This window comes from Tachyglossus aculeatus, chromosome 11 (genome assembly GCF_015852505.1).
Source record: "Tachyglossus aculeatus isolate mTacAcu1 chromosome 11, mTacAcu1.pri, whole genome shotgun sequence".
Taxonomy (NCBI): Eukaryota; Metazoa; Chordata; class Mammalia; order Monotremata; family Tachyglossidae; genus Tachyglossus; species Tachyglossus aculeatus.
Window position 1 is genome coordinate 47,603,166 of NC_052076.1, and position 24,811 is coordinate 47,627,976.

Here is a 24,811-nt window from a genome sequence, read left to right on the forward strand (position 1 = left end):
ACTATGTGCAGAGCACTGTACTAAGCGCTTAGGAAGTACAAATTGGCAACACATAGAGACAGTCCCTACCCAACAGTGGGCTCACAGTCTAAAAGGACTAACTCTCGGTTACTTATCTCCCTTGGTCAGTCCGTTGAAGTCTTATGGGCTCTTCCTCTCCATCCCAATCCCGCTATCCAGGTTCAGGACCTCATTGCCAACTTGTACTTCCCAAGTGCGTAGTACAGTGCTCTGCACACAGTAAGCGCTCAATAAATACGATTGAATGAATGAATGAATCAGCTGTAGACTGGATCACTATAATAGCTGACAGACCATCACTCTCCCCACCTTCGAAGCCAACTGTAAAATCACCTCTCCATCAAAAGACCTTCCCTGATTAAGTACTCGGTTCTCCCCAACCCAACCTCCTCTTTAATAATAATAATAATAATAATGGTGGCATTTATTAAGCGCTTACTATGTGCAAAACACTGTTCTAAGCGCTGGGGAGTTACAAAGTGATCAGGTTGTCCCACGGGGGGCTCACAGTCTTCATCCCCATTTTACAGATGAGGGAACTGAGGCCCAGAGAAGTTAAGTGACTTGCCCAAAGTCACACAGCTGACAATTGGCAGAGCTGGGATTTGAACCCATGACCCCTGATTCCAAAGCCCGGGCTCTTTCCACTGAGCCACGCTGCTTGTGTTGCCTTGGCACTTGGATGTTTAGGTTACAGCATTTACGTGCCTATTCTTATACCCTGCCATTTCCTCTAGCTGGAATTTATTTTAATGTCTGTCTCCCCTTCTAGAATGTAAATTCACCTCCTCCAGGAAGCCTTCCCTAAGTAATTAATGTCTCTATAGGTCATACTCTCCCAACTACCACCTCAGTACTTTTGTGCTTCCTCCATTCACAACCATTCACAATCACCCCTAGCATTTGTGAAACTATCAACTTACATATGCTACTATTTCTAGATTGTGACACCCATAAGGGACAGATACCACATTTAATTCCCACCTCTGTATTTTCTCCCAGCACTTAGTTCAGTGCTCTGAACACAGTGTGTGTAATAAATGTGACTCCTCCTCCTCCTCCTCTCCATTCTCATCTTCCTCCTGTCTGTAATTTATTTTGTATCTGCTCCCCCAGTATATTTGAAGCTCCTTGAGGGCAGGAATTGTTTTTCAGACTCTATCATATTCTCCTAAACACAGAGCTCCACATACAGAAGTGCTAAATAAATTCCACTGACAACGTTATTGATTAATTCCCCTACATTCCTGGTCATGTATCTCTTCAGCCACCTTAGTACTCATATAGCTATCCATTTATATTTTTATCATTTGTATATATTTTCTTATTTGACTTTTTGACAATATGTGACCTCTTACCTCCTCTATTAGACTGAAAACTCTTTAAGCACTGTATTTCAAGGAGCCCATGGAAGAAAGATAAACAATGAAATTACATAAGTGTGAAGCTGTGTTCTTGTTCACAAGCAACTCCTAAAGTATAACAGTAGACACGTGAATATCCAGGCTGTAAATTTCACATCATACTCTTGGTGATTTGACATTACAAAAATGAGATGTGTAAACCCGTTCACCGGGAATAAAGGTGCAGGTCACTCAAAAGGCTAGATCTTAGTAAATCAAAAAGTCCATTCTTCAAAATTTCCCAAATTATGTTTTCCTGGAGAATATCCCAAAATTATTTTTACTGAAGTTCTAAGACAACTTTTCTTTTAGGTGTCATCCCCCTATGAAGAGCTGATGCTTTATTAATGATTGGAGTGGAAACCAATCAGATGTGTAACCTTGGCAGATAGAACGTAACTGTATTAATTGTTTGAACAGATCTGGTTCTTAATATAAAAGCTTATTCATTATTTTCAGCCATTACCTTTTCTTGGTAATGAGCCCCATGAGCTTCTTCAACTTTTTGAGGCTTAGCAGGTTGGCAAGATCTGAATATGTTTGTCTTTCTGTGTTACAGCCAATTCTTGATCATTCATGATTAGAGGGAACCAGGATAGCATCGAAAATTGAAAACACAGATGATCCATAAGGCCCCTATTCGCCTGTACTATCAACCTTCTTCCCTGCTAGAGTGCCTAATTTGTTTTTAACCATCTCCCAATCCATCAATCATGTTTATCGAGCACTTCCAGCACTTACAGAAGCAGCATGGCTCAGTAGCCCAAGCTCAGTGGAAAGAGCTCGGGCTTTGAAGTCAGAGGTTATAGGTTCAAATCCCGGCTCCGCCAATTGTCAGCTGTGTGACTTTGGGCAAGTCATTTAAACTTCTCTGGGCCTCAGTTCCCTCATCTGTAAAATGGGGATTAAGACTGTGAGCCCCCCGCGGGACAACCCGATCACCTTGTAACCTCCCCAGCACTTAGAACAGTGCTTTGCACATAGTAAGCGCTTATTAAATGCCATCATCATCATTATTATTATTATTGTTACTGTGTGCAAAGCAACTAAGTCCTTGGGAGAGTATAGTATAACAGAGTCAGTAGACGTGTTCTCTGTCCATAGGGAGCTTACAGTCTAGAGTGCTCTGCACACAGTAAGTGCTCAATAAATACGATTGAATGAATGAATGGGGGAAACAGACATCAAAATAAATTACGGATATATACGTAAGTGCTGTGGGGCTGAGAGTCGGGAGGACGGCAGTTGCTTAAAGGGTACAGATCCAAGTGCAAGGATGATGCAGAAGGGAGGAGTTGGGGAAATGAGGGCTTAGCCGGGGAAAGGCCTGTTGAAGGAGATGTGATTTTAATAAGGCTAAGATGGGGGGAGTGGTGGTCTGTTAGCAGTGAAGGGGAGGGAATTCCAAGCCAGAGCAGGACACGGGTGAGGGGTTGGTGTGTTATAGATGAGATCGAGGTACAGTGAGTATGTTTTTCTGCCTTCCCTTTGGAAAAGGGGGTGACAATATGTGCAAGCAGTGATATTTATTTAGTGCTTACTGTGTGCAGAGCTTTATACTAAGCGCTCGGGAGTGTTCAATAGAAATGATAGACCCAATCTCTGTCCTTTAGTCCTGCCAAAAGGCAGCGTAACTGTAGAAAGGTGCATGACTAATCCAGAACTGGATTACCATTCCCTCAGACATCCCCTCAAAGTCTCATTTTCATGCTGACCCTCAGGCTTCTGCTCCTAAGGAAAATAATTTGCAAAGGAGTAACACCCATTTGAAAGAGATATTAGTTTCACTGATTCAGAAAGCATTCTGGATCTGTGAAGAGGTGTTTCAACTTCTATGTTACAGATAGATAAACCCTGAATTTTTTTGGAAAATATACGGGAGAAAGGGAACAAAAAATGGTTATGAGAGGGCATCCAGGATTCAGGTTAAGAAAGCCTAGCCCCCATACCTTTTGGGGCAGGACACTAGCCCCGACTTGGCTCAGGTCTCAAAAAGCTCAAGAGACTCTGAGTGGGTTGGAGGCTGAAAGTGTCCAGAAAGGTCCAAAAAGACTGGAAATTGAGTCTTTCCAGCCCAGCTCCCTCACCCAACCTAAGCTCTTCCCTGCTTGTCTCTGAACAGATGCTGGGACCATTTCTTCCAGGGTTGATTGGGAACGTGGCCGCCACGTTGGGTGGGCAACCGCCCTCAGTAGGGCTAGGGTGACCACTGCGTCACTGACAGCTGAGACCGTGATCATTGCTCTGCCATTCTGTAAGGCAGTCCCGGCACCGCCACTCTGCATCTGAAATTGGCCACTTTGCTGGGCTAATGCTAACCTTCTCCCTGTACCTCGTCTGTCTCACCACCAAACTCTCACCCACATCCTGCCTCTGGCCTGGAACGCCCTCCCTTTTCATATCTGACAGATAATCACTCTCCCCACCTTCAAAGCCTTATTGAAGGCACATTTCCTGCAAAAGGCCTTCCTGACTAAACCCTCCTTTCCTCTTCTCCCACTCCCTTCTGCCTCGCCCTGATTTACTCCTTTTATTCATCCCCCCTCTCAGACCCAGAGCACTTATGTAGGTAGCTATAATTTTTTTATTTATATTATCTCCCCCTCTGGACTGAAACTCACTGTGGTTAGGGAATGTGTCCGTTCTCTTGTTATATTGTACTCTCCCAAGAGCTTCATACAGTGCTCTGCACACACAGTAAGTCCTCAGTAAATATGTTTGATTGACTGACTGCCTGACTGAGCTTTAGAGAACCTCGGAGCAGACCAGAAACAGAAGGCCTTGGGGGGGCTTAAGGTTATTTAACAAAGCAAAATTTAGGGGGAGCTCCGTCAAATGGAGAGAGTAGTGATCACAGAGGTCATCACCACCTCTGGTGGTTTGAGAGGCTACGGAGAACTCAGAGCAGTGATGGCACTGGGGCCGTTCTGGCAATTGTGGTGATGGGCTGGAATGGTGGAAGCAATGGGGAATAAGAGTCTTGGGTAGGAAGCAGGCCAGGCAAGTATGAAGGCAGGGGGCAAATAAGCAGGGCAGCCTGGGTCGAGAGGGAGAGGGATTATAATAATAATGGCATTTATTAAGCACTTACTATGTGCAAAGCACTGTTCTAAGCGCTGGGGAGGTTACAAGGTGATCAGGTTGTCCCAAGGGGGCTCACAGTCTTAATCCCCGTTTTACAGATGAGGTAACTGAGGCCCAGAGAAGTGAAGTGACTTGCCCAAAGTTACACAGCTGACAAGTGGCGGAGCCGGGATTTGAACCCATGACCTCTGACTCCAAAGCCCGGGCTCTTTCCACTTAGCCACGCTGCTTCTCTACTTAGCCACGGGATCAGAACAAACCTCACATTCCTCCTCTCCCAACATCTGCCAGTCAGCCCCTTCCCTTGTTTTGCTGTGCTTTAGTGTGACTGGGTTCCATAGGGTGAATGGAATAATTAAGAATGAGAACCTCCCCCATTTTTATTGTATCTATTTTTCTTCAAATTTTTGTAGTCACTTATTAATCCTCAGTGGGTAATTATTTTGTTATTAGTTTTAGTTGCTCTAAAACCTGTATTTACCCTGGCATTCAAAATGAAATGTTGACACCTGTGGCTTTTTTCTGTTTCGAGGAAAAGTAGGGGAAAGGGGGAATTAAGGAAGGAATAGCAGACCCAACCAAAAGTGGATTTCAATATGATGTTATCATTCAACTTCAAATGATCAATCAATCATTGTGCTCTTACTATGTGCAGAGCACTGTACTAAGTGCTTGGAACAATTGTTCATTATTCAGGATAGGCAAGGCAGGAAAAGAGGTTGCATATTCTGGGTGTGTTTTGCTACCTAACGTAAAGAGAATCACCATGATATAACAGAGATGAGATTGGAGTAGGAATCATATAATCTGAATTTTAAATACCATTGTGGTATTAAGCTACATTTGAGCTTTGTGGACAAGAAATCACTTAGCATCTATATCTTTTCTATAAAATGGAGTGATATATGACACCAATATAAATCGCTTTGACTTCCCAGAATAAAATTAATTTACATAAAATATCAAGTAGCATCCTTATTTCAATTATCATTCCATTATCCTATCATTATCTTATTGTCCTTGTTTCCACTAGATTTTAAGATCTCTGAGGGCAGGGATTGTGTTTGCCAACTCTGTCAGATTCTCCCAAGCACTGCACACAGTAAGCACTCAATAAATATCATTGATGGATTGATTTCCCATTAACATTCATTGATCCTTCCACCGTGCTTTTTATTATTATTGTTGTTTTTCCATTTCCTTTCCTACACAAAACATTTATCTAACCCAGAGTATAAGATTCAAAAATTAACCCACCTTCCTGTCAGCAGAGAACATTATAGGAAGGGGTGACAAAACATTTATCTAACCTAGAGTATAAGATTCAAAAATTAACCCACCTTGCTGTCAACAGAGAACATTATAGGAAGGGATGTTGAAGGGGTGAGTAGAGCTTGACTTTAAAATCACACCATCATAGTGATTTCTGGTGGTGGTGTAGTTTCATCAGGTCCATTGCCCCGGTGATCCTCTTTCATAGTATCCATATCAAAAGGTCTGATTTAGGCCTGGAGTAAACAAAGTACTAACCCTTTTCCACCTTGATGACTGCATCAGCCTCCTTGCTGACCTCCCTGCCTCCTGTCTCTCCCCACTTCAGTCCATACTTCACTCTGCTGCCTGGATCATTTTTCCACAAAACCATTTGGTCCCTGTCATTTCCCCACTCCTCAAGACGCTTTGGTGGTTGCCCGTCCACCTTCACGTCAAACAGAAACGCCTTACCATTGGCTTTAAAGCACTCGATCACCTTGCCCCCTCTTACCTTACCCGCCTCTGATTTTCTGCTACAGCTCAGCCCACACACTTCACGCCTGTAATTCATTCATTCAGTTGTATTTATTGAGTGCTTACTGTGTGCAGAGCACTGTACTAAGCGCTTGGGAAGTACAGGTCGGCAACATATTAGAGACGGTCCCTACCCAACAATGGGCTCACAGCCTTGAAGGGGAAGACAGACAACAAAACAAAACATGTAGACAGGTGTCAAAATTGTCAAAACAAATAGAATTATAGCTATAAGCGCATCATTAACAAAATAAATAGAATAGTTAATATGTACAATGTCAATCAATCAATCGTATTTATTGAGTGCTTACTGTGTGCAGAGCACTGTACTAAGTGCTTGGGAAGTACAAGTTGGCAACATATAGAGACAGTCCCTACCTAACAGTGGGCTCACAGTCTAGAAACACACATCTCTCTAGTCACATCTCTCTAGGATTTTCAAGTAAAATAGAGTAATAAATCTGTACAAATATATACAAGTGCTGTGGGGTGGGGAAGGAGGTAGGGCGGAGAGAATGGGGAGGAGGAGAGGAAAAAGGGGGCTCAGCCTGGGAAGGCCTCCTGGAGGAGGTGAGCTCTCAGTAGGACTTTGAAGGGAGGAAGAGAGCTAGCTTGGTGGATGTGCGGAGGAAGGGCATTCCAGGCCAGGGGGAGGACGTGGACCGGGGGTCGACGGCGGGACGGGCGAGAACGAGGCACAGTGAGGAGGTTAGCGGCAGAGGAGCGGAGGGTGTGGGCTGGGCTGGAGAAGGAAAGAAGGGAGGTGAGGTAGGAGGGGGCGAGGTGGTGGACAGCCTTGAAGCCGAGAGTGAGGAGTTTTCGCCTGATGTGTAGGTTGACTGGTAGCCACTGGAGATTTTTGAGGAGGGGAGTAACATGCCCAGAGCATTTCTGCACAGTGATGATCTGGGCAGCAGAGTGAAGTATAGACTGAAGTGGGGAGAGACAAGAGGATGGGAGATCCGAGAGGAGGCTGATGCAGTAATCCAGTCGGGATAGGATGAGAGATTGAACCAGCAAGGTAGTGGTTTGGATGGAGAGGTTTAGAGGTCGGATCTTGGTGACGTTGCGGAGGTGAGACCAACAGGTTTTGGTGACGGATTGGATGTGTGGGGTGAACGAGAGAGCCGAGTCGAGGATGACACCAAGGTTGCGGGCTTTCAAGACAGGAAGGATGGTAGTGCCATTTACAGTGACAGGAAAGTCAGGGAGAGGGCAGGGTTTGGGAGGGAAGATAAGGAGTTCAGTCTTGGACATATTGAGTTTTAGGTGCCAGGCAGATATCCAGATGGAAATGTCCTGAAGGCAAGAGGAGAGACGAGCCTGGAGGGAGGGAGAGAGAGCAGTGGCAGAGATGTAGATTTGGGTGTCATCAGTGTAGAGATGATAGTTGAAGCCGTGGGAGTGAATGAGGTCACCAAGGGAGTGAGTGTGGATAGAGAACAGAAAGGGACAAAGAACTGACCCTTGAGGAACCACTACATCCTAAGGGGATGGGAGGGGGAGGAGGAGCCTGCAAAGGAGACTGAAAATGAACGGTAAAAAATTTATATTTTATATAAATTTTATATAAAAAATAGGGACAACCTGATCACCTTGTAACATCCCCAGCGCTCAGAACAGTGCTTTGCACATAGTAAGTACTTAATAAATGCTATTATTATTAATACTGTGAACTCAAGGTGGGACATGCACTGTATCCAACCTCATTAGCTTGTATCTACCCAGCATTTAGCACAGTGCCTGGCACATAATAAGCATTTAACAGACCATTAAAAAAGCCCTCACTTCCCCTATTCCCTCCCACTTCTGTGTTGTCTATGCACTTGGATCTGTATCCTTTAAGCAGTTGATATTCACCCCACCCTCAGTCCCACAGTCCTTAGGTACATAGTCATAATTTATCTAAATGTTTGTCTTCCCCACCAGACTGTCAGCTCCTGGTGGGCAACAAATGTGTCCACCAGCTCTGTTGTACTCTCCCAAATGCTTATTTCAGTGCTCTGCACACCATATTTCTGCCACCCCAGCAAAGTGATCACCATAACTGGGGTGCTCTCCCCCTGGCATCCTGATTGTATCTTGGGTTGCCGGGCGAGAGGGCACCTCTCTAAGGTTTTCTATATTTTCAATAAATAAAGGAGTAAATGTCATTATCTGGGTTGCTGGTGTGAGATGCACTTTATTTTACCTCAATCTTTTGCTTCTCCTAAATCAAGCCTGCCACTTAATATGCTGAATTGTAGCATAGCATAGCTGGCTGTCACTGGATAGAAATAAATCGTCCCTGGGGACCATACTGACATCATCACAGTCCTTGATTGGAAACCTCTAATGGTAAACATTTTCAGGCCTTTACCCTTGGCTTGTCTGAGCTTCCCGCGCTCCGATCATTTTCTAGAGAGCTAAGTTTAACTTAGAGGCAGCATAACTCCACTTATTTAAAGCATTTCTCTTCCGCTACAGCAGAAGCATAGTTAGATGGTAGTGTTAATAGAGGAAATTCAGTCTTGTCCATGGAGTGTTTGTGCTTTCCGTGCCCTTCCTTTCCCACTGCACCATAAATAAATTCCCCTAGTCCATCCTAGCACACTGTATCAATCTTGTTTAATAGACTGGAAAGCTTATTGCATGGCGGCAGGTCGCAAGGAGTGTCGAGGTGATGGATTGTGCCTTCCCTGAGTCGGGCGTCGTTGATGTATAATGAAATATTTATGATTTATTCCAGCTAATAAACTAGAATGAAGTGTGTGATATATGTGAGCAGATGGGTGAACTATTGATGCAGCTAGCACTGTGCATGGGGGGATGGGGAGGTTTATTTCCACACACACACACATCCTCTCATATACATTCACATACACACATTCTCACACACAAAGACGTACAGTCTTCTAATCGTAAAATCGGCTGCAGTACTTGGGCGTAGCAAGGCTAGGGGAACCGACACCCTTATTAACACCGAACTCTTTCTTCTGCCCAATTTTAGGGTTGGTTAATGTTTGCCTCCCAAGGCTGGTTTTGGAAAGCAAAGCATATCTGTAACCAAGGTGCATGTCACCAGCAAAGAACTTCTCCGCGATGGACTTCGTTTAAGAGCCAACATGCTATTGAGAGTCACAAGAATGACTCACCTAAATTTAGACCCAATCATCTCTGTTCTGTAGATTGGAGAAAATATGCTGAAGAAAGAAGGTCTTTACACCTCTTTATCTTTACGCCTCTTTATCATCTCACAAATTCTTTTTGAGCCATTTGCATTTTCATAGCCTAGTCACATTGGATGCCTTCCCATCAAGGATCTCACTACCTCATTAGCTTGTATCTACCCAGCATTTAGCACAGTGCCTGGCACATCATAAGCATTTAACAAACCATTAAAAAAGCCCTCACTTCCCCTGTTCCCTCCCACTTCTGTGTTGCCTATGCACTTGGATCTGTATCCTTTAAGCAGTTGATATTCACCCCACCCTCAGTCCCACAGTCCTTAGGTACATAGTCATAATTTATCTAAATGGGACCACATTTTGAACGTCGAGGTACAAAATAAGATGGCCCTGCAGAAACCCTGTGAGAGTGAGGGGAGAGAGGAGGAAACAATTAAGAAATAACAAATAAGTTTCCACTCACCTTCTGGCCTTGAATACCTCAGCTCATCCAATGGGCAAATAAGCTGGAACCCTTACTGGTTCTCCAAGCCTGAAGGTTCAAGGCCAAAAAGCAGCTGGCGAGGTTGCTATGAATCAAGCTATCCATGGACCGGGGGCTCTTCGTTATCACAAGGAAAGGGGGTAATCCACGTGCTTCCGATTAGAATGACTGTCAGTCTTTCTGCCCATTCGGAAGCCCTTCCGAAAAGGAAGGAAGGCATACTAGTGTAATAGGAATAATACACTGGTTTTATTTCAAAGATATTGGCCCATTTCCACATCTCTCATTCTATTTCTCTTCATTCCCATTTTAAGGCGGATAGAATTATCCCCATTTTACAAATGGGGAAACCAGATGTCCTGCTCCAGATTATACAGTCAGTAGGAGTCAGAGTTCATGGGTTCAAATCCCGGCTCCGCCAATTGTCAGCTGTGTGACTTTGGACAAGTCACTTAACTTCTCTGTGCCTCAGTTACCTCATCTGTAAAATGGGGATCAAGACTGTGAGCCCCCCGTGGGACAACCTGATCACCCTGTAACTTCCCCAGCGCTTAGAACAGTGCTTTGCACATAGTAAGCACTTAGTAAATGCCATTATTATTATTATTATTATTTTTATTATTATTATTATTACATAGTCTTTACCTCTAGACTATGCTGTCCTTCTCTTCACTTGCATGAACCCACCAATCAATAGTATTTTTTGAGCACTTACTCTGTGCAGAGTACAGTATCAAGAATTTAGGAGACATGCCCTCAATAAGTTTACAATCTGGCAGAAAAGACAGATTATAAAATAAATTACAAGTAGGGGGAAGCAGCAGTGCTGTCCTTCTCTTCACTTGCATGAAACCATCAATTAATAGTATTTTTTGAACACTTACTCTGTGCAGAGTACAGTATCAAGAATTTAGGAGACATGCCCTCAATAAGCTTACAATCTTGCAGAAAAGACAGATTATAAAATAAATTACAAGTAGGGGGAAGCAGCAGTGCTGTCCTTCTCTTCACTTGCATGAACCCATCAATCAATAGTATTTTTTGAGCCCTTACTCTGTGCAGAGTACAGTATCAAGAATTTAGGAGACATGCCCTCAATAAGCTTACAGTCTTGCAGAGAAGACAGATTGTAAAATAAATTACAAGTAGGGGGAAGCAGCAGAGTTTAAAGATGTGAAGAGGGGATAAGGGCCCATAATGTTAGGTGAAGTGCTGAAAAGTGGCAATTAGAGGGGAAATAGGATGGAGGCTTGAGTGATTAATCACGGAAGACCACCTGGAGGAGATGTGTTTCCAGAAGGACTTTGAAGATGGGGAGAGTAGTGGTCTCAGTCAATCAATCATATTTATTGAGTGCTTACTATGTGCAGAGCACTGTACTAAGTGCTCAGAAGAGTACAGTACAACAGAATTGATAATGTTCCTTGCCCACAACCAGCTTGCAGTTTAGAGGGGGAGGAAGACATTAATATAAATAAATAGTAGGTCCTGTAACTCCTAGTCCCATGCTCTTCCCACTTGGCCGCACTGCTCCTCACAGAGAAAAGTGCAAAGAAGTATTAACAGTTACAATGTGAACATTTTTCTAGTTGGAAAACATCTGTGTCCTTTAACGAGGGGCATTTGCAAGAAGGAATGGATAGGGGGTTAGAATCAGAGGAGGAAGGCAGACCAAAGAATTGGAGTAAGATCGTTTGTGCCTGGAAGCTCTTCCTCGGGGGCTTGGGCACAAGTGGATTCCCCCTCAATCCAAGGAAAATATGTTTTCTGAGCACAGAGTGGGTGGGAATAATAATAATAATAAATTAATGATTATGGTATTTGTTAAGCACTTATTATCCAGCACTTCGAACAGTGCTTGGCACATAGGAAGCACTTAACAAATACCATCATTATTATTATGTGCCAGGCAATGTACTAAGCACTGGGGTAGATACAAACAAATTGGGTTGGACCCAGTCCCTGTAGCACGTGGGGCTCACAGTCTCAATCCCCATTTCACAGATGAGAAGTAAAATGACTTGCCCAAGGTCACACAGTAGACAAGTGGCAAAACCGGGATTAGAAACCATGACCCTCTCATTCCCAGGCCCGTGCTTTATCCACTAGTGCTGTATCCACTGTGCCACTATGCTGCTTCTCACAAGTGCCCCAATTAATCAGTGGTATTTATTGACTGCTTATTATGTGCACAGCACTGGAGTTTGGAAGAATACAACTGAGGTCGTTGACACAATCACTGCCCACAGGGAACTTATAATTTAGAGCTTACAGTCTGTCCCTTTACAAATCTTCCCAGGAAGAGCTGTGACTGATCTCTCTGGGAATGGGACCTACCCAAAACCAAGGAAATGGGCCAGGTGAACTCCTGCTTAGTACAGTGCTCTGCACACAGTAAGCACTCAATAAATATGATCGATTGATTGACGCCCCTCTCTGCCTAAATTTTTTATTCCAAGAGGTCATTCAGAACCAGGGGAATTAATTGGTCCTGGATATGCATTTAACAGGGGCATTTTTCCCATCAAATTGGGTTGTTCATTCATTCATTCATTCAATTGTATTTATTGAGCGCTTACTGTGTGCACAGCATTGTACTAAGCGCTTGGGAAGTACAAGTTGACAACATATAGAGACAGTCCCAAACCAGCAACAGGCTCACAGTCTAGAAGTCTTGTTGCCTACAGATAGGCAGGTGAAGTTGTTCAGGTATCGTACTCTCCCAAATAGTACAGTGATCCGCACACTGTGAGCACTCAGTAAATGCTACTGATTGATTTTAGGAGAATCAGACCACGTTAATTGTTTGACTCTATTTCCATGACTGCACAGTCATTCTAAATGTGCCATTCAAATCGAACTAGTGTATGCAAAAATACGTAAGATTTGAGGTTGAGGCACTTTGAAGGTAAATAAATATTCATTCACTCATTCATTCAGCACTGGACTAAGCGCTTGGAAAGTACAGTTCAGCAACAAAGAGAGACAATCCCTGCCCACAATGGGCTCACAGTCTTGAAGAGGGGAGACAGACATCGAAACAAGTAAACAGGCATCAATAGCATCAATATAAATAAAGAGAACTAGAGTTATAAATACACATCAAAACAAGTTAACAGGCATTACTATAAATAAATAGAATTACAGATATGTAAGCAGCATGGCTCAGTGGAAAGAGCCCGGGCTTGGGAGTCAGAGGTCATGGGTTCTAATCCCGGCTTCGCCACTTATCAGCTGGGTGACTTTGGGCAAGTCACTTAATTTCTCTATGCCTCAGTTACCTCATCTGTAAAATGGGGATTAAAAATGTGAGCCCCACGTGGGACAACCTGATTACCTTGTATCAACCCCAGCACTTAGAACAGTGCTTTGCACATAGTAAGCGCTTAACAAATACCATCATTATTATAAGTGCTGGGGCGTTGAGGGTGGGGCAAGTATCAAATGCCCATAGGTCACAGAACCACGTACTTAGATGATGCAGGAGGAGGGAAAGCCAAGGCAAAAAGGGTTTATTGGGGAAGGCTTCTTGGAGCAGATGTGTCTCCCCCTTCTAGACTGTGAGCCGTTGTTGGGTAGGGACTGTCTCTATGTGTTGCCAACTTGTACTTCCCAAGCGCTTAGTAGAGTGCTCTGCCCACAGTAAGCGCTTAATAAATACGATTGAATGAATGAATGACTAAATGAATGTGACCTCAATAATGCTTTGAAACTGGGGAGAGTCTTGGTCGGCATATGATGATGATGATGGTATTTGTTAAGCGCTTACTATGTGTCTGGGACTGTTCTAAGCACCGGGGTAGATACGAGGCAATTGGGTTGGACACAGTCCATGTCCCATATGGGAACTACAGTCTTAATCCCCACTTTATAAATGAGAGAACTGAGGCACAGAGAAGTTAAGTGATTTGCCCAAAGTCACACAGCAGACAAGGGGCTGAGCCAGGATTAGAACTCATGACCTTCTGACTCCCAGTCACATGCTCTATCCACTAGACCATGTTGCTCCCCTGAAATGGTATTCGTTGGACATTTACTGTGTGCCAGACAGAGTCCTTGGATACAATCTATGTTCCACAAAGGGCTCACAGTCTTAATCCCCATTTCACAGATGACAGACACAGAGAAGCATAGTGACTTGCCCAAAGTCACACAGTAGAGAAGTGGTGGAGCCAGGATTAGAAGCGGGTCCTCTGTCTCCAAGGCCGGGGTGCTATTGACTAGGCCGTGGTGCATGCCTAATATAAGGAGGGGGAGGGAGCTCCAGGCTAGAGGGAGGGATGTGGGAAAGAGTCGGTGGCAAGATAGAGAAGAGGAAATGGGGGCTTAGTCAGGGAAGGCCTCATCATCATCATCATGAATCATATTTATTGAGCGCTTACTGTGTGCAGAGCACTGTACTAAGCGCTTGGGAAGTACAAGTTGGCAACATATAAAGTCCCTACCCAACAGTGGGCTCACAGTCTAAAAGGGGGAGACAGAGAACAAAACCAAACATACTAACAAAATAAAATAAATAGAATAGATATGTACAAGTAAAATAAATAAATAAATAGAGTAATAAATATGTACAAACATATATACATATATACAGGTGCTGTGGGGAAGGGAAGGAGGTAAGATGGGGGGATGGAGAGGGGGACGAGGGGGAGAGGAAGGAAGGGGCTCAGTCTGGGAAGGCCTCCTGGAGGAGGTGAGCTCTCAGTAGGGCCTCTTGGAGGAGATGTGATTTCAATTAGGCTTTGAAGGTGGGGAGAGTAATTGTCTGTCAGATATGAAGAGGGAGGGAGTCCCCGGCCGGAGGCAAGATGTGGGGGAAATAGCTGAAACTTGAGGCACAGTGAGTAGTTTGGAGTGAAGCATGTGGACTTGAATGTAGTAAGGAGAGCAGTGAGGTGAGGTAGAAGGAGACAAACTGATTGAATGCTTTCAAGCCGATGGTAAGGGGTTTCTTTCTGATGCAGAGGTGGATGGGCAACCCCTGGAGGTTCTTGAGGAGTGGGGGAAAATGGACTGAATACTTCTGTAGAAAACTGATCCAGGCAGCAGAGTGAAGTATGGACTGGAGTGGAAAGAGACGGCAGGTCAGCAAGGAAGCTGCTACAGTTATCAATGGGATAGCAGCGTGGCTCAGTGGAAAGAGCACGGGGCTTTGGAGTCAGAGGCTGTGGGTTCAAATCCCAGCTCCGCCACTTGTCAGCTGTGTGACTTTGGGCAAGTCGCTTCACTTCTCTGGGCCTCAGTTCCCTCATCTGTAAAATGGGGATGAAGACTGTGAGCCCCTCGTGGGACAACCTGATTACCTTGTATCTACCCCAGCGCTTAGAACAGTGCTTTGCACATAGTAAGCACTTAACAAATACCAACATTATTATTATTATTATTATTATCAAGACGGGACGGGATAAGTGCTTGAATTTACACGGAAGCATTTTGGATAGAGAGGCCTTTTTACTCAGGTTCAGTGCTTTAGAATTAGATGAGTTGTAGTTTTGCATGGGCTCAGTCCTTTGAAATGTGGCTTCCCATGAACCCTAATTTTTTTATCAGTCCAGTCGTTTTCTGTGGACACGGTGCACTATTACTGAAGTTCTTTAAACCTGGATCAAAAAGCATTCCCAAAACAAAGTATGAAAGTTGAAAGGGAGTCATGGGACATCTTATTTCCTGGCCTCTTCCTTTTTACTTTGCTCAGCAACTGTCGACAAACTCCCCGGCCTCTGAGCCAACCACCGGGCTATTCAGCAACCAGAGTAAGTAGCCCCATGACCGCCTCTCAGGCCTCACCACCCGAAGGTGTAAAAATCACCAAAGCAGAGGGTGGCTTGCTCAGGCTTGAATGGCCTCGATCGGAAACCGATTTCAAATGTTTACTTATAATGCACTGAGATTTAGTGAGAAGAGAGCAGCGAGGTCTGAGCTGGGAGAGAGGAAAGAGGAATGAAGCTAGAAAACTAAAAGAGAAGTGAAAACAGAGCTGGAAGAGAGACATGAGAAAACAGTGGAGGGAAGCTGGTTGACCAGGAAGATACTGTGTCCTTATGAAATGAGAAAATGGGAGGATGACTTGGGCATCACTAAAGGGACCGTCTCTATAGGTTGCCAAATTGTACTTCTCAAGCGCTTAGTACAGTGCTGTGCACACAGTAAGCACTCAATGAATACAAATAAATGAATGAGTTTATTTTATTAATGATGTGTATAAATCTATAATTTTATTTATCTATTTTGATGCTATTGATGCCTGTCTACTTGTTTTGTTGTCTGTCTCCCCCTTCTAGACTGTGAGCCCATTGTTAGGTAGGGATTGTCTCTGTTTCTGAATTGTACTTTCCGAGTGCTTAGTACAGTGTTCTGCACACAGTAAGCACTTAATAAATACGATTGAATGAATGAACTAGGTAGGAGCAGGTTGGTGTGGTGCTGGATTGCTGATATTCGGGATTATCTACTTATCCAATGAGGCTATTTTTGCACCAGATTTAATTACATTTCCCTGACAGGCAGACAGATCTGGAAAATGTACAGCTCATTTTTGAATGGTGCAATGCATTTATCATCTGCCGTGCTTAAGTGAATGCTCTGTTCCCATCACCAAACCAAGCTGTAACGGGTCAGGAATATCCACAGTTCAACTTTTTTTGTCGCCATCCACATTTGCAGAACCCTTGCCTTAGTTGCACTTGTCAGACTGATCGGCACTTTCCCTAGCAGAGTCATTAAGGTTGATCCCCACTGAGCATCCTTAAACAGGTTATAAAGATAATAATAATAATGGTATTTGTTAAGCGCTTACTATGTGCAAAGCACTGTTCTAAGCGCTGGGGAGGATACAAGGTGATCTGGTTGTCCCATGTGGGGCTCACAATCTTAATCCCCATTTTACAGATGAGGTAACTGAGGCACAGAGAAGTGAAGATGCCAGCCTGACAGTGGTGGAGAGCAAGAGTAGTTGTCAGAGAAGAAATACCACAGAGCTATGGGAAGATGAACTCACTGAACCCCTGTTGATCCCCCTAGTTAAACGCACATCATTAGAATACGTCCCCTGGGTTGTGTGGAACTTTCCAAATCGTAGGCTCAAATGGCGCCCTGCGTGGCTCAGTGGAAAGAGCCCAGGCTTGGGAGTCAGAGGTCATGGGTTCTAATCCTGGCTCCGCCGCTTGTCAGCTGTGTGACTTTGGGCAAGTCACTTCACTTCTCTGAGCCTCAGTTACCTCATCTGTAAAATGGGGATTAAGACTGTGAGCCCCACATGGGACAACCTGATCACCTTGCATCCACCCCAGTGCTTAGAACAGTGCTTCGCACAGTGAGCCCATCTTCTAGACTGTGAGCCCACTGTTGGGTAGGGACCGTCTGTATATGTTTCTAACGTACTTCCCAATGGTTAGTACAGTGCTCTGCACACAGTAAGTGCTCAATAAATATGATTGAATGAATGAATGAATAGTAAGCGCTTAACAAATGCAAGTATTATTATTATTACACTCAAGAACAACAAATCAATTTTTTTACAGTACGTGCTGAGCACTTTGTGCGAGGCACCATACTAAACCGTGGGGTAGAAGCAAGCTAATCCGTGTCCCATACGGGGCTCACAGTATTAATCCCCATTATACAGATGAGGTAACTGAGGCCCAGAGAAGTCAAGTGACTTGCCCAACGTCCCACAGCAGACAAATGGCAGAGCCAGGTTAGAACCCAGGTTCTTCCGATTCCCAGGCCCGTGCTCTATCCACTAGGCCACACTGCTCCTTCTTCGTGTTTTCATTCATTCATTCAATCGTATTTATTGAGCACTTACTGTGTGCAGAGCACTGTACTAAGTGCTTGGGAAGTACACCCTAATCTAATTTTAATTCTGCCTCTTTGCATCCCAGTCATCACAAAGCCTCCACTCAAGGAGAATAACCCTTTCCCCAGTTGCTTCCCAGTAGGTCAGTCTATATGCTATGATGATGTCCTCAATCCTGTGCTGGCCCAGGGTCAGTAATGCCTTAACACCCAGTTCTGAGGAGAGAAATCTCAATTAAAAACAACTTCCACCCAGTGGAATAATCATCACCTGCCCCTAGACACCACCCTCCACGTCAAGATTTTGAAGCCGATGAACTCTATCACTTTTCATTAACCGGGGCTTAATCTACGAGCATCAAGAAGCAAAAGAAAAGAGGCTGGAAATAATTGAACCTGGTCTATTCTGCCATAGTTTTGTTTGATTGCAACTTCTGTGTCACCCAGACCAATATCATTCCTGACTCGGGGTACGAGCTTTCAAACCAGTAGTGCAATAAAGGCTGTCAGTGAAACCGCAGCGGGGAATCAGGCTCGTGTGTGGATACAATGGAACTGGGCATCATTAGAGAGAGAGAAGAGAGATTGACATATAGGCTAAAGCTAAGAGCCCCCCGGTGCTCCTATCAAGAGTCTGAAATTGAAATCAGAAGGCCTGAGACCCCCGCCTTCCTCCCTTAACCTAAAGATCCGCGAAGGCTGTATTAGCGGAGTGTGACTAATCATCTTAAGTAGCTATCAAAGTGCAACAGCTTGTTAAGCATTTATCCAGGTTGTGCTGAGATGACCCCTCTCCTCAATCTTCTCCGACTGGAGTACTAGGAGCTAATTACGGGGACACACCTGCCACATTGTTCATTCTTTCCTTTCTTTTTGTCACTCTTGTTCATTCTTTCCACTAATCTCCTCACTGTACCTCGCTCTCGCCTGTCCCGCCATCGACCCCCGGCCCACGTCATCCCCCGGGCCTGGAATGCCCTCCCTCTGCCCATCCGCCAAGCTAGCTCTCTTCCTCCCTTCAAGGCCCTGCTGAGAGCTCACCTCCTCCAGGAGGCCTTCCCAGACTGAGCCCCTTCTTTCCTCTCCCCCTCGTCCCCCTCTCCATCCCCCCGTCTTACCTCCTTCCCTTCCCCACAGCACCTGTATATATGTATATATGGTTGTACATATTTATTACTCTATTTATTTATTTTACTTGTACATTTCTATCCTACTTATTTTATTTTGTTGGTATGTTTGGTTCTGTTCTCTGTCTCCCCCTTTTAGACTGTGAGCCCACTGTTGGGTAGGGACTGTCTCTATGTGATGCCAATTTGTACTTCCCAAGCGCTTAGTACAGTGCTCTGCACATAGTAAGCGCTCAATAAATACGATTGATTGATTGATCGATTGATTGATTCTTTCCTTTCTCTTTGTCACTCTTCTTTCGAACCCCAGAAAAGGAACTTTATCCAGTCGGCTTTCTCTCCTGTCATCTCCGTTGCTATTTCTCCCTTGTAATAATCACTGTCCCTTTCTTCATCTTTCGTTCCTTCAGTCGGCATAATTGAACGCTTCCTGTGTGTGGAACACTGTACTAAGCATTTGGGAGAGTACAGTACAACAATAAACGGACACATTCCCTGCCCACAACAAGCTTACAGTCTAGAGATATACATTATTATATATTATTATTATACATCTTTTAGACTGTGAGCCCACTATTGGGTAGGGACTGTCTCTATATGTTGCCAACTTGTACTTCCCAAGCGCTTAGTACAGTGCTCTGCACACAGTAAGCGCTCAATAAATATGATTGATTATTGTCCAGACCATCTTGCAGCAGACAAATCAAATGGGTGTCTCCTAACATTTGTCTGCAAAGGATCTCAAAGCACCAGACTGAACTCTTCCCCCCCTCCATGCAGCTGGGTTCCTATGTCCCTGAGACTTTAGGTGATTCTTCAAAGCCATAACACATCATTGTCAAAATTGAGAACAGGCCTTTAGATCTCTTCAGCCTGTGCTTTCTGCTCTAACTACTCCCTAATCACTTCAAAAGCTCAAAGGCACTAGATTCTTACAGTGATGCACTGTAGTGGAAACATATACTGTCTGGATTTTGTAGTTTTTAGGTTGAAAAAGTTTCATTGGTGAGGGGCAGATAAGGTCAAACCTTGGGAAAGAGTGAGAATTCATAAGTCGATTTGATCTCCCCTCAAATCCAGAAACATTTAAATAAGTTTGGAACCTGAACTATGTAAACTAAAGTGAGAGCTCTACCTCAGTTATTTCACATTATCTTGAATTTAATAAAAAAATTGTCAGCGACAAGAAAAAAGAACTTCTAGCCTCTTCTAAAAAATACAAATTACCCATGCATATAGATTTACAACAGCAGGAATACAGAATCCATGTAAACTGAAACCACTGATTAGGGACAGTGCAAAGAAAAATGAAGTATCTATTGATCAATCAGTGGGTTTTATTGAGCGCTTACTGTTTGTGCAGAACAGTGTATTTAGCTCTGTACATAGTATAATATAATAGAGTTGGTAGATGTGATCCCTGCCTATAAGAAGCTTCCAGTCTGTGGTAGCAAAAATAAGATCCACTTTGGAAGGTGTGTTGCTAATATTTCAAAAGACTGTTGCTAAAAATACCCATGTATTAAACTGTGTGTCTTCAGAACCATAGTGCCCACTATTTGGGAATGATGGCTTGCAATTCAGTTAGATTTGTGGGGCACTGATGTTGGGAGTTGGCTGGATCCCAAGCTCATTTTGGGTAGGGAATGTGTTTATTGTTGTGTTGTACTCTCCCAAGCACTTAGTGCAGTACTCTGCACACTGTAAGCGCTCAATAAATACAACTGAATAGAAAAGACTGCAACTGTGGTAACAATAATAATAATTATAATAATATTTATTAAGCACTTACTATGTGCAAAGCACTGTTCTAAGTACTGGGGAGGTTACAAGGTGATCAGGTTGTCCCACGGAGGGGCTCACAGTCTTAATCCCCATTTTACAGATGAAGTAACTGAGGCACAGAGAAGTTTAAGTGACTTGCCCAAAGTCACACAGCTAACAATTGGAGGAGCCGGGATTTGAACCCATGATCTCTGACTCCAAAGCCACGCCAGAAAAATAGGATTCACAAACCCTCTCTTTGCAGGAGATACAGTTGTATTTCGGGATGGCAGATACTGGGTCTTGGGTCGGACTTCTGTGGACATCATCAAAAGCGGAGGTTACAAAATCAGTGCCCTGGAGATCGAGCGACACTTGCTGGCTCACCCCAGCATAATGGGTTAAGTATCTTCTTCTAAACAGCATGTTTGTGCGGTGTACTACTAGGGATGACTGTTCTCTATTTTTTTTCAAGGAATTCATGATTATTAGCACTTTTGAGGAGGCGAAGATACTTGGAGGTTCTTGATTCTTTTGCATTTTTCTTCCAGTTTAGGGAAATTTAGTCTACTCCTACTTCCCATCTCATTGTTTTATCAGTTCAGTTTAAGTACAATACTTAGAGACGCCTCCTGGGAGTATCTCATCGAGACTGTGAGCCCACTGTTGGGTAGGGACCGTCTCTATATGTTGCCAGCTTGTACTTCCCAAGCGCTTAGTACAGTGCTCTGCACACAGTAAGCGCTCAATAGGGAGAAGCAGCATGGCTCAGTTGGAAAGAGCCCGGGCTTGGGAGTCAGAGGTCATGGGTTCAAATCCCGGCTCCGCCACTTGTCAGCTGTGTGACCTTGGGCGAGTCACTTCACTTCTCTGGGCCTCAGTTCCCTCATCTGTAAAATGGGGATTAAGACAGTAAGCCCCATGTGGGACAACCTGATCACCTTGTAACCTCCCCAGTGCTTAGAACAGTGCTTTGCACATAGTAAGCGCTTAATAAATGCCATTATTATTATTATAAATACGATTGATAGAGTGATTGATTGATTTTCACTGTGGCTTTTGCTGCAATGAATACTGCTGAGCCCCTATAAGCCTCAGGGCACCTCTGATATTCCTGAGGTGCAGGGCTGGACGGCTGAAAAAAATTCCAGAGGACGCAGGGTAGCAGTAGGTTTGGGGATAAATCAATCAATCATTCAATCATTGGTATTTATTGAGCCCTTAGTATGTGCCAAGCACTGTACTAAGCACCTGAGAGACTTTAGTTCAACAGAATTAGCAAATACCTTCCCTGCTCATAACCCTCCTAGGTTCCAAATCCTTTCTTGAAGTGGGAACTTGGTTCAGTGCCAAGTTCAGGCACTGAAGTTCGGGGCCCCTTTTTTACGTAGTATTTTTTTTTAAAGAGTATTTTATTTTTAAATAGCTTTTTTAAAAAAATAGTATTTAAAAAATACTTGGTTCAGTGCCAAGTTCCCACTTCAAGAAAGGATTTGGAACCTAGGAGGGTCTGGTACTCCCAAAAGCCCCCATAAACGGATTCCCTCGGAGCTGAGGGCCGCCAGCTCAAAGTTGTAAGCGCTTAGTACAGTGCTCTGCACATAGTAAGCGCTCAATAAATATGATTGATGATGATGATGACCTCCTAGCATCCCAGTAGAGGCAGATGTCCCTAGCCCGGACCCAGACCCCCAAGGCAGAGTAAGGGCATCTGTTATTCATCATGAACCAAGTGCTACAAAGCCCAATTTTTTTATGGTATTTGTTAAGCACTTACTATGTGCTAGGCACTGTATTAAGTGCAAGGGTAGAGACAGGATAATCAGGTGGGACACAGTCCCTGTTCCACACAGAGCTCACGGTCTTAATCCTCATTTTACAGATGAGGTAACCGAGGCACAGAGAAGTTAAGTAATTTGTTCAAGGTAATAGAGCAGATAAGTAGCAGAACCAGAATTAGAATCACGTCCTCTCACACCCAAGCCTGCAATCCCTAGAATTACACCACACTAGGCCACGCTTCTTCTCAAATTTACCATGTCCATCTGGTTCACTGCTTCCTGAGATGACTCTGTCAACTATATTCCCAAGCACTTAGTACAGTGCTCTGCACACAGTAAGCGCTCAGTAAATCAATCAATCAATCAATCGTATTTATTGAGCACTTACTGTGTGCAGAGCACTGTACTAAGCGCTTGGGAAGCACAAGTTGGGAACACATAGAGGCGGTCCCTACCCAACAGTGAGCTCACAGTCTAGAAGGGGGAGACAGAGAACAAAACCAAACATATTAACAAAATAAAATAAATAGAATAGATATGTACAAGTAAAATAAATAAATAAGGCAAGAGGGGGAGGAGGAGCAGAGTAAGGAGGGGGCTCAGTCAATGTCAATTCAATACAGTCAATTCAAAATGATTGAATGAATGAACTATAAACCTGGGAAACTGTAGCATCCCATACAAGGGTTCTGCAAAATGACCCAACCCACTGCCTATTCAGCCCTAAAAATTCCTCTTCCACACTTGTTCCCAGTTGTCAGATTCCCTCTTCCAAGCTTATCTTCTTTGGATTCACAAACCAAACCCCCTGAGGACTTTTTTTTTTTTTACCTCAGCCATCGTACCTCAGTGCTTCTGATGCTCTTCTGGCCCTGTTTTTTTTCTACAGACGTGGCGGTGCTCGGCATTCCCGATATCACATGGGGCCAGCGGATCAGTGCTATTGTGAAGCTTCAAGAAGGCGACTCACTGTCTTACAAGGAGCTAAAAGAGTGGGCAAGGTATGGAACCTACTGGCAGGCCATGCATGTTAGAGCCTCAGTAAGGGGCATAAGTGCTTAGTACAGTGCTCTGCACACAGTAGGCGCTCAATAAATACGATTGAATGAAGTGGATCAGCACACTGAGACAAAGAGAAGTTAAGTGACTTGCCCAAGGGCTGAAATAAGAGGAATCCTCATTCTATTTGGGGTTGCTCTCACTCTGAAGGGTCCCCCAAGGGGCCCCATTTTTGAATAGTATTTTTTTAAATAGTATTTTATTTTTAAATAAAAAATACTCCTCCTCCTCCAGGAGGCCTTCCCATACTGAGCCCCCTCCTTCCTATCCCCCTCCGCCCCCTCTCCATCCCCCCTGCCTTACCTCCTTCCCTTCCCCACAGCACCTATATATATGTATATATGTTTGTACGTATTTATTACTCTATTTATTTATTTATTTTACTTGTACATATTTATTCTATTTATTTTATTCTGTTAATATGTTTTGTTTTGTTGTCTATCTCCCCCTTCTAGACTGTGAGCCCGCTGTTGGGTAGGGACCGTCTCTCTATGTTGCCAACTTGTACTTCCCAAGTGCTTAGTACAGTGCTCTGCACACAGTAAGCGCTCAATAAATATGATTGAATGAATGAATTTAAATAGTTTTTTAAAAAATAGTAATTAAAAATAACTTTTTATATTTTTTTTTAATAGTATTTGTTAAGCACTCATTTTGTGCAGGGCACTGTACTAAGCACTTGGGTAGATACAAGATAATTGGGTTGGACAATATCGCCGTCCCACAAAAGGCTCTAAGTCTTAATCCCCATTTTTCAGGTGAAGTGACTGAGGTATGGAGCAGTTAAGTGACTTGCCCAAGGTCACACAGCAGACAAGTGGCAGAGCCTGGATTAGAACCCAGATCCTCTGACTCCCAGGCTTGTGATCTTTCTAGACTGTGAGCCCGCTGTTGGGTAGGGACCGTCTCTATATGTTGCCAACTTGTACTTCCCAAGCGCTTAGTACAGTGCTCTGCACACAGTAAACGCTCAATAAATATGATTGAATGAATGAATCTTTCCACCAGGCCATGCTGCTTCCGGTCAGTGCCAGTAAGAACAAAGTTAGGAATCTTTCCTTGGTTAATAATAATAATGGCATTTATTAAGCACTTACTATGTGCAAAGCACTGTTCTAAGCACTGGGGAGGTTACAAGGTGATCAGGTTGTCCCACAGGGGACTCACAGTCTTAATCCCCATTTTACAGATGAGGTCACTGAGGCACAGAGAAGTGACTTGCCCAAAGTCACACAGCTGTCAAATGGCGGAGCCGGAATTTGAACCCACAACCTCTGACTCTAAAGCCCGTGCTCTTTCCACTGAGCCATGCTGCTTCTTGGTTCATGGAGATAGA

General features: G+C 43.9%; 1 protein-coding gene across 8 annotated transcripts in view; it reads left to right on the plus strand.

Moving 5' to 3' along the window:
• ACSF3 (acyl-CoA synthetase family member 3) overlaps window positions 1-24,811 on the plus strand; it is a 243,014-nt gene that overhangs the window by 196,416 nt on the left and 21,787 nt on the right. For 7 of the 8 annotated variants that reach the window (XM_038754789.1, XM_038754788.1, XM_038754786.1 and 4 more), the window contains 2 exons: window positions 20,901-21,035; window positions 23,306-23,417. In XM_038754789.1, coding sequence (XP_038610717.1) covers window positions 20,901-21,035; window positions 23,306-23,417 — 247 coding nt within the window. The remainder of the gene's footprint in view (window positions 1-20,900; window positions 21,036-23,305; window positions 23,418-24,811) is intronic. The other variant, XM_038754792.1, reaches the window with a different exon arrangement.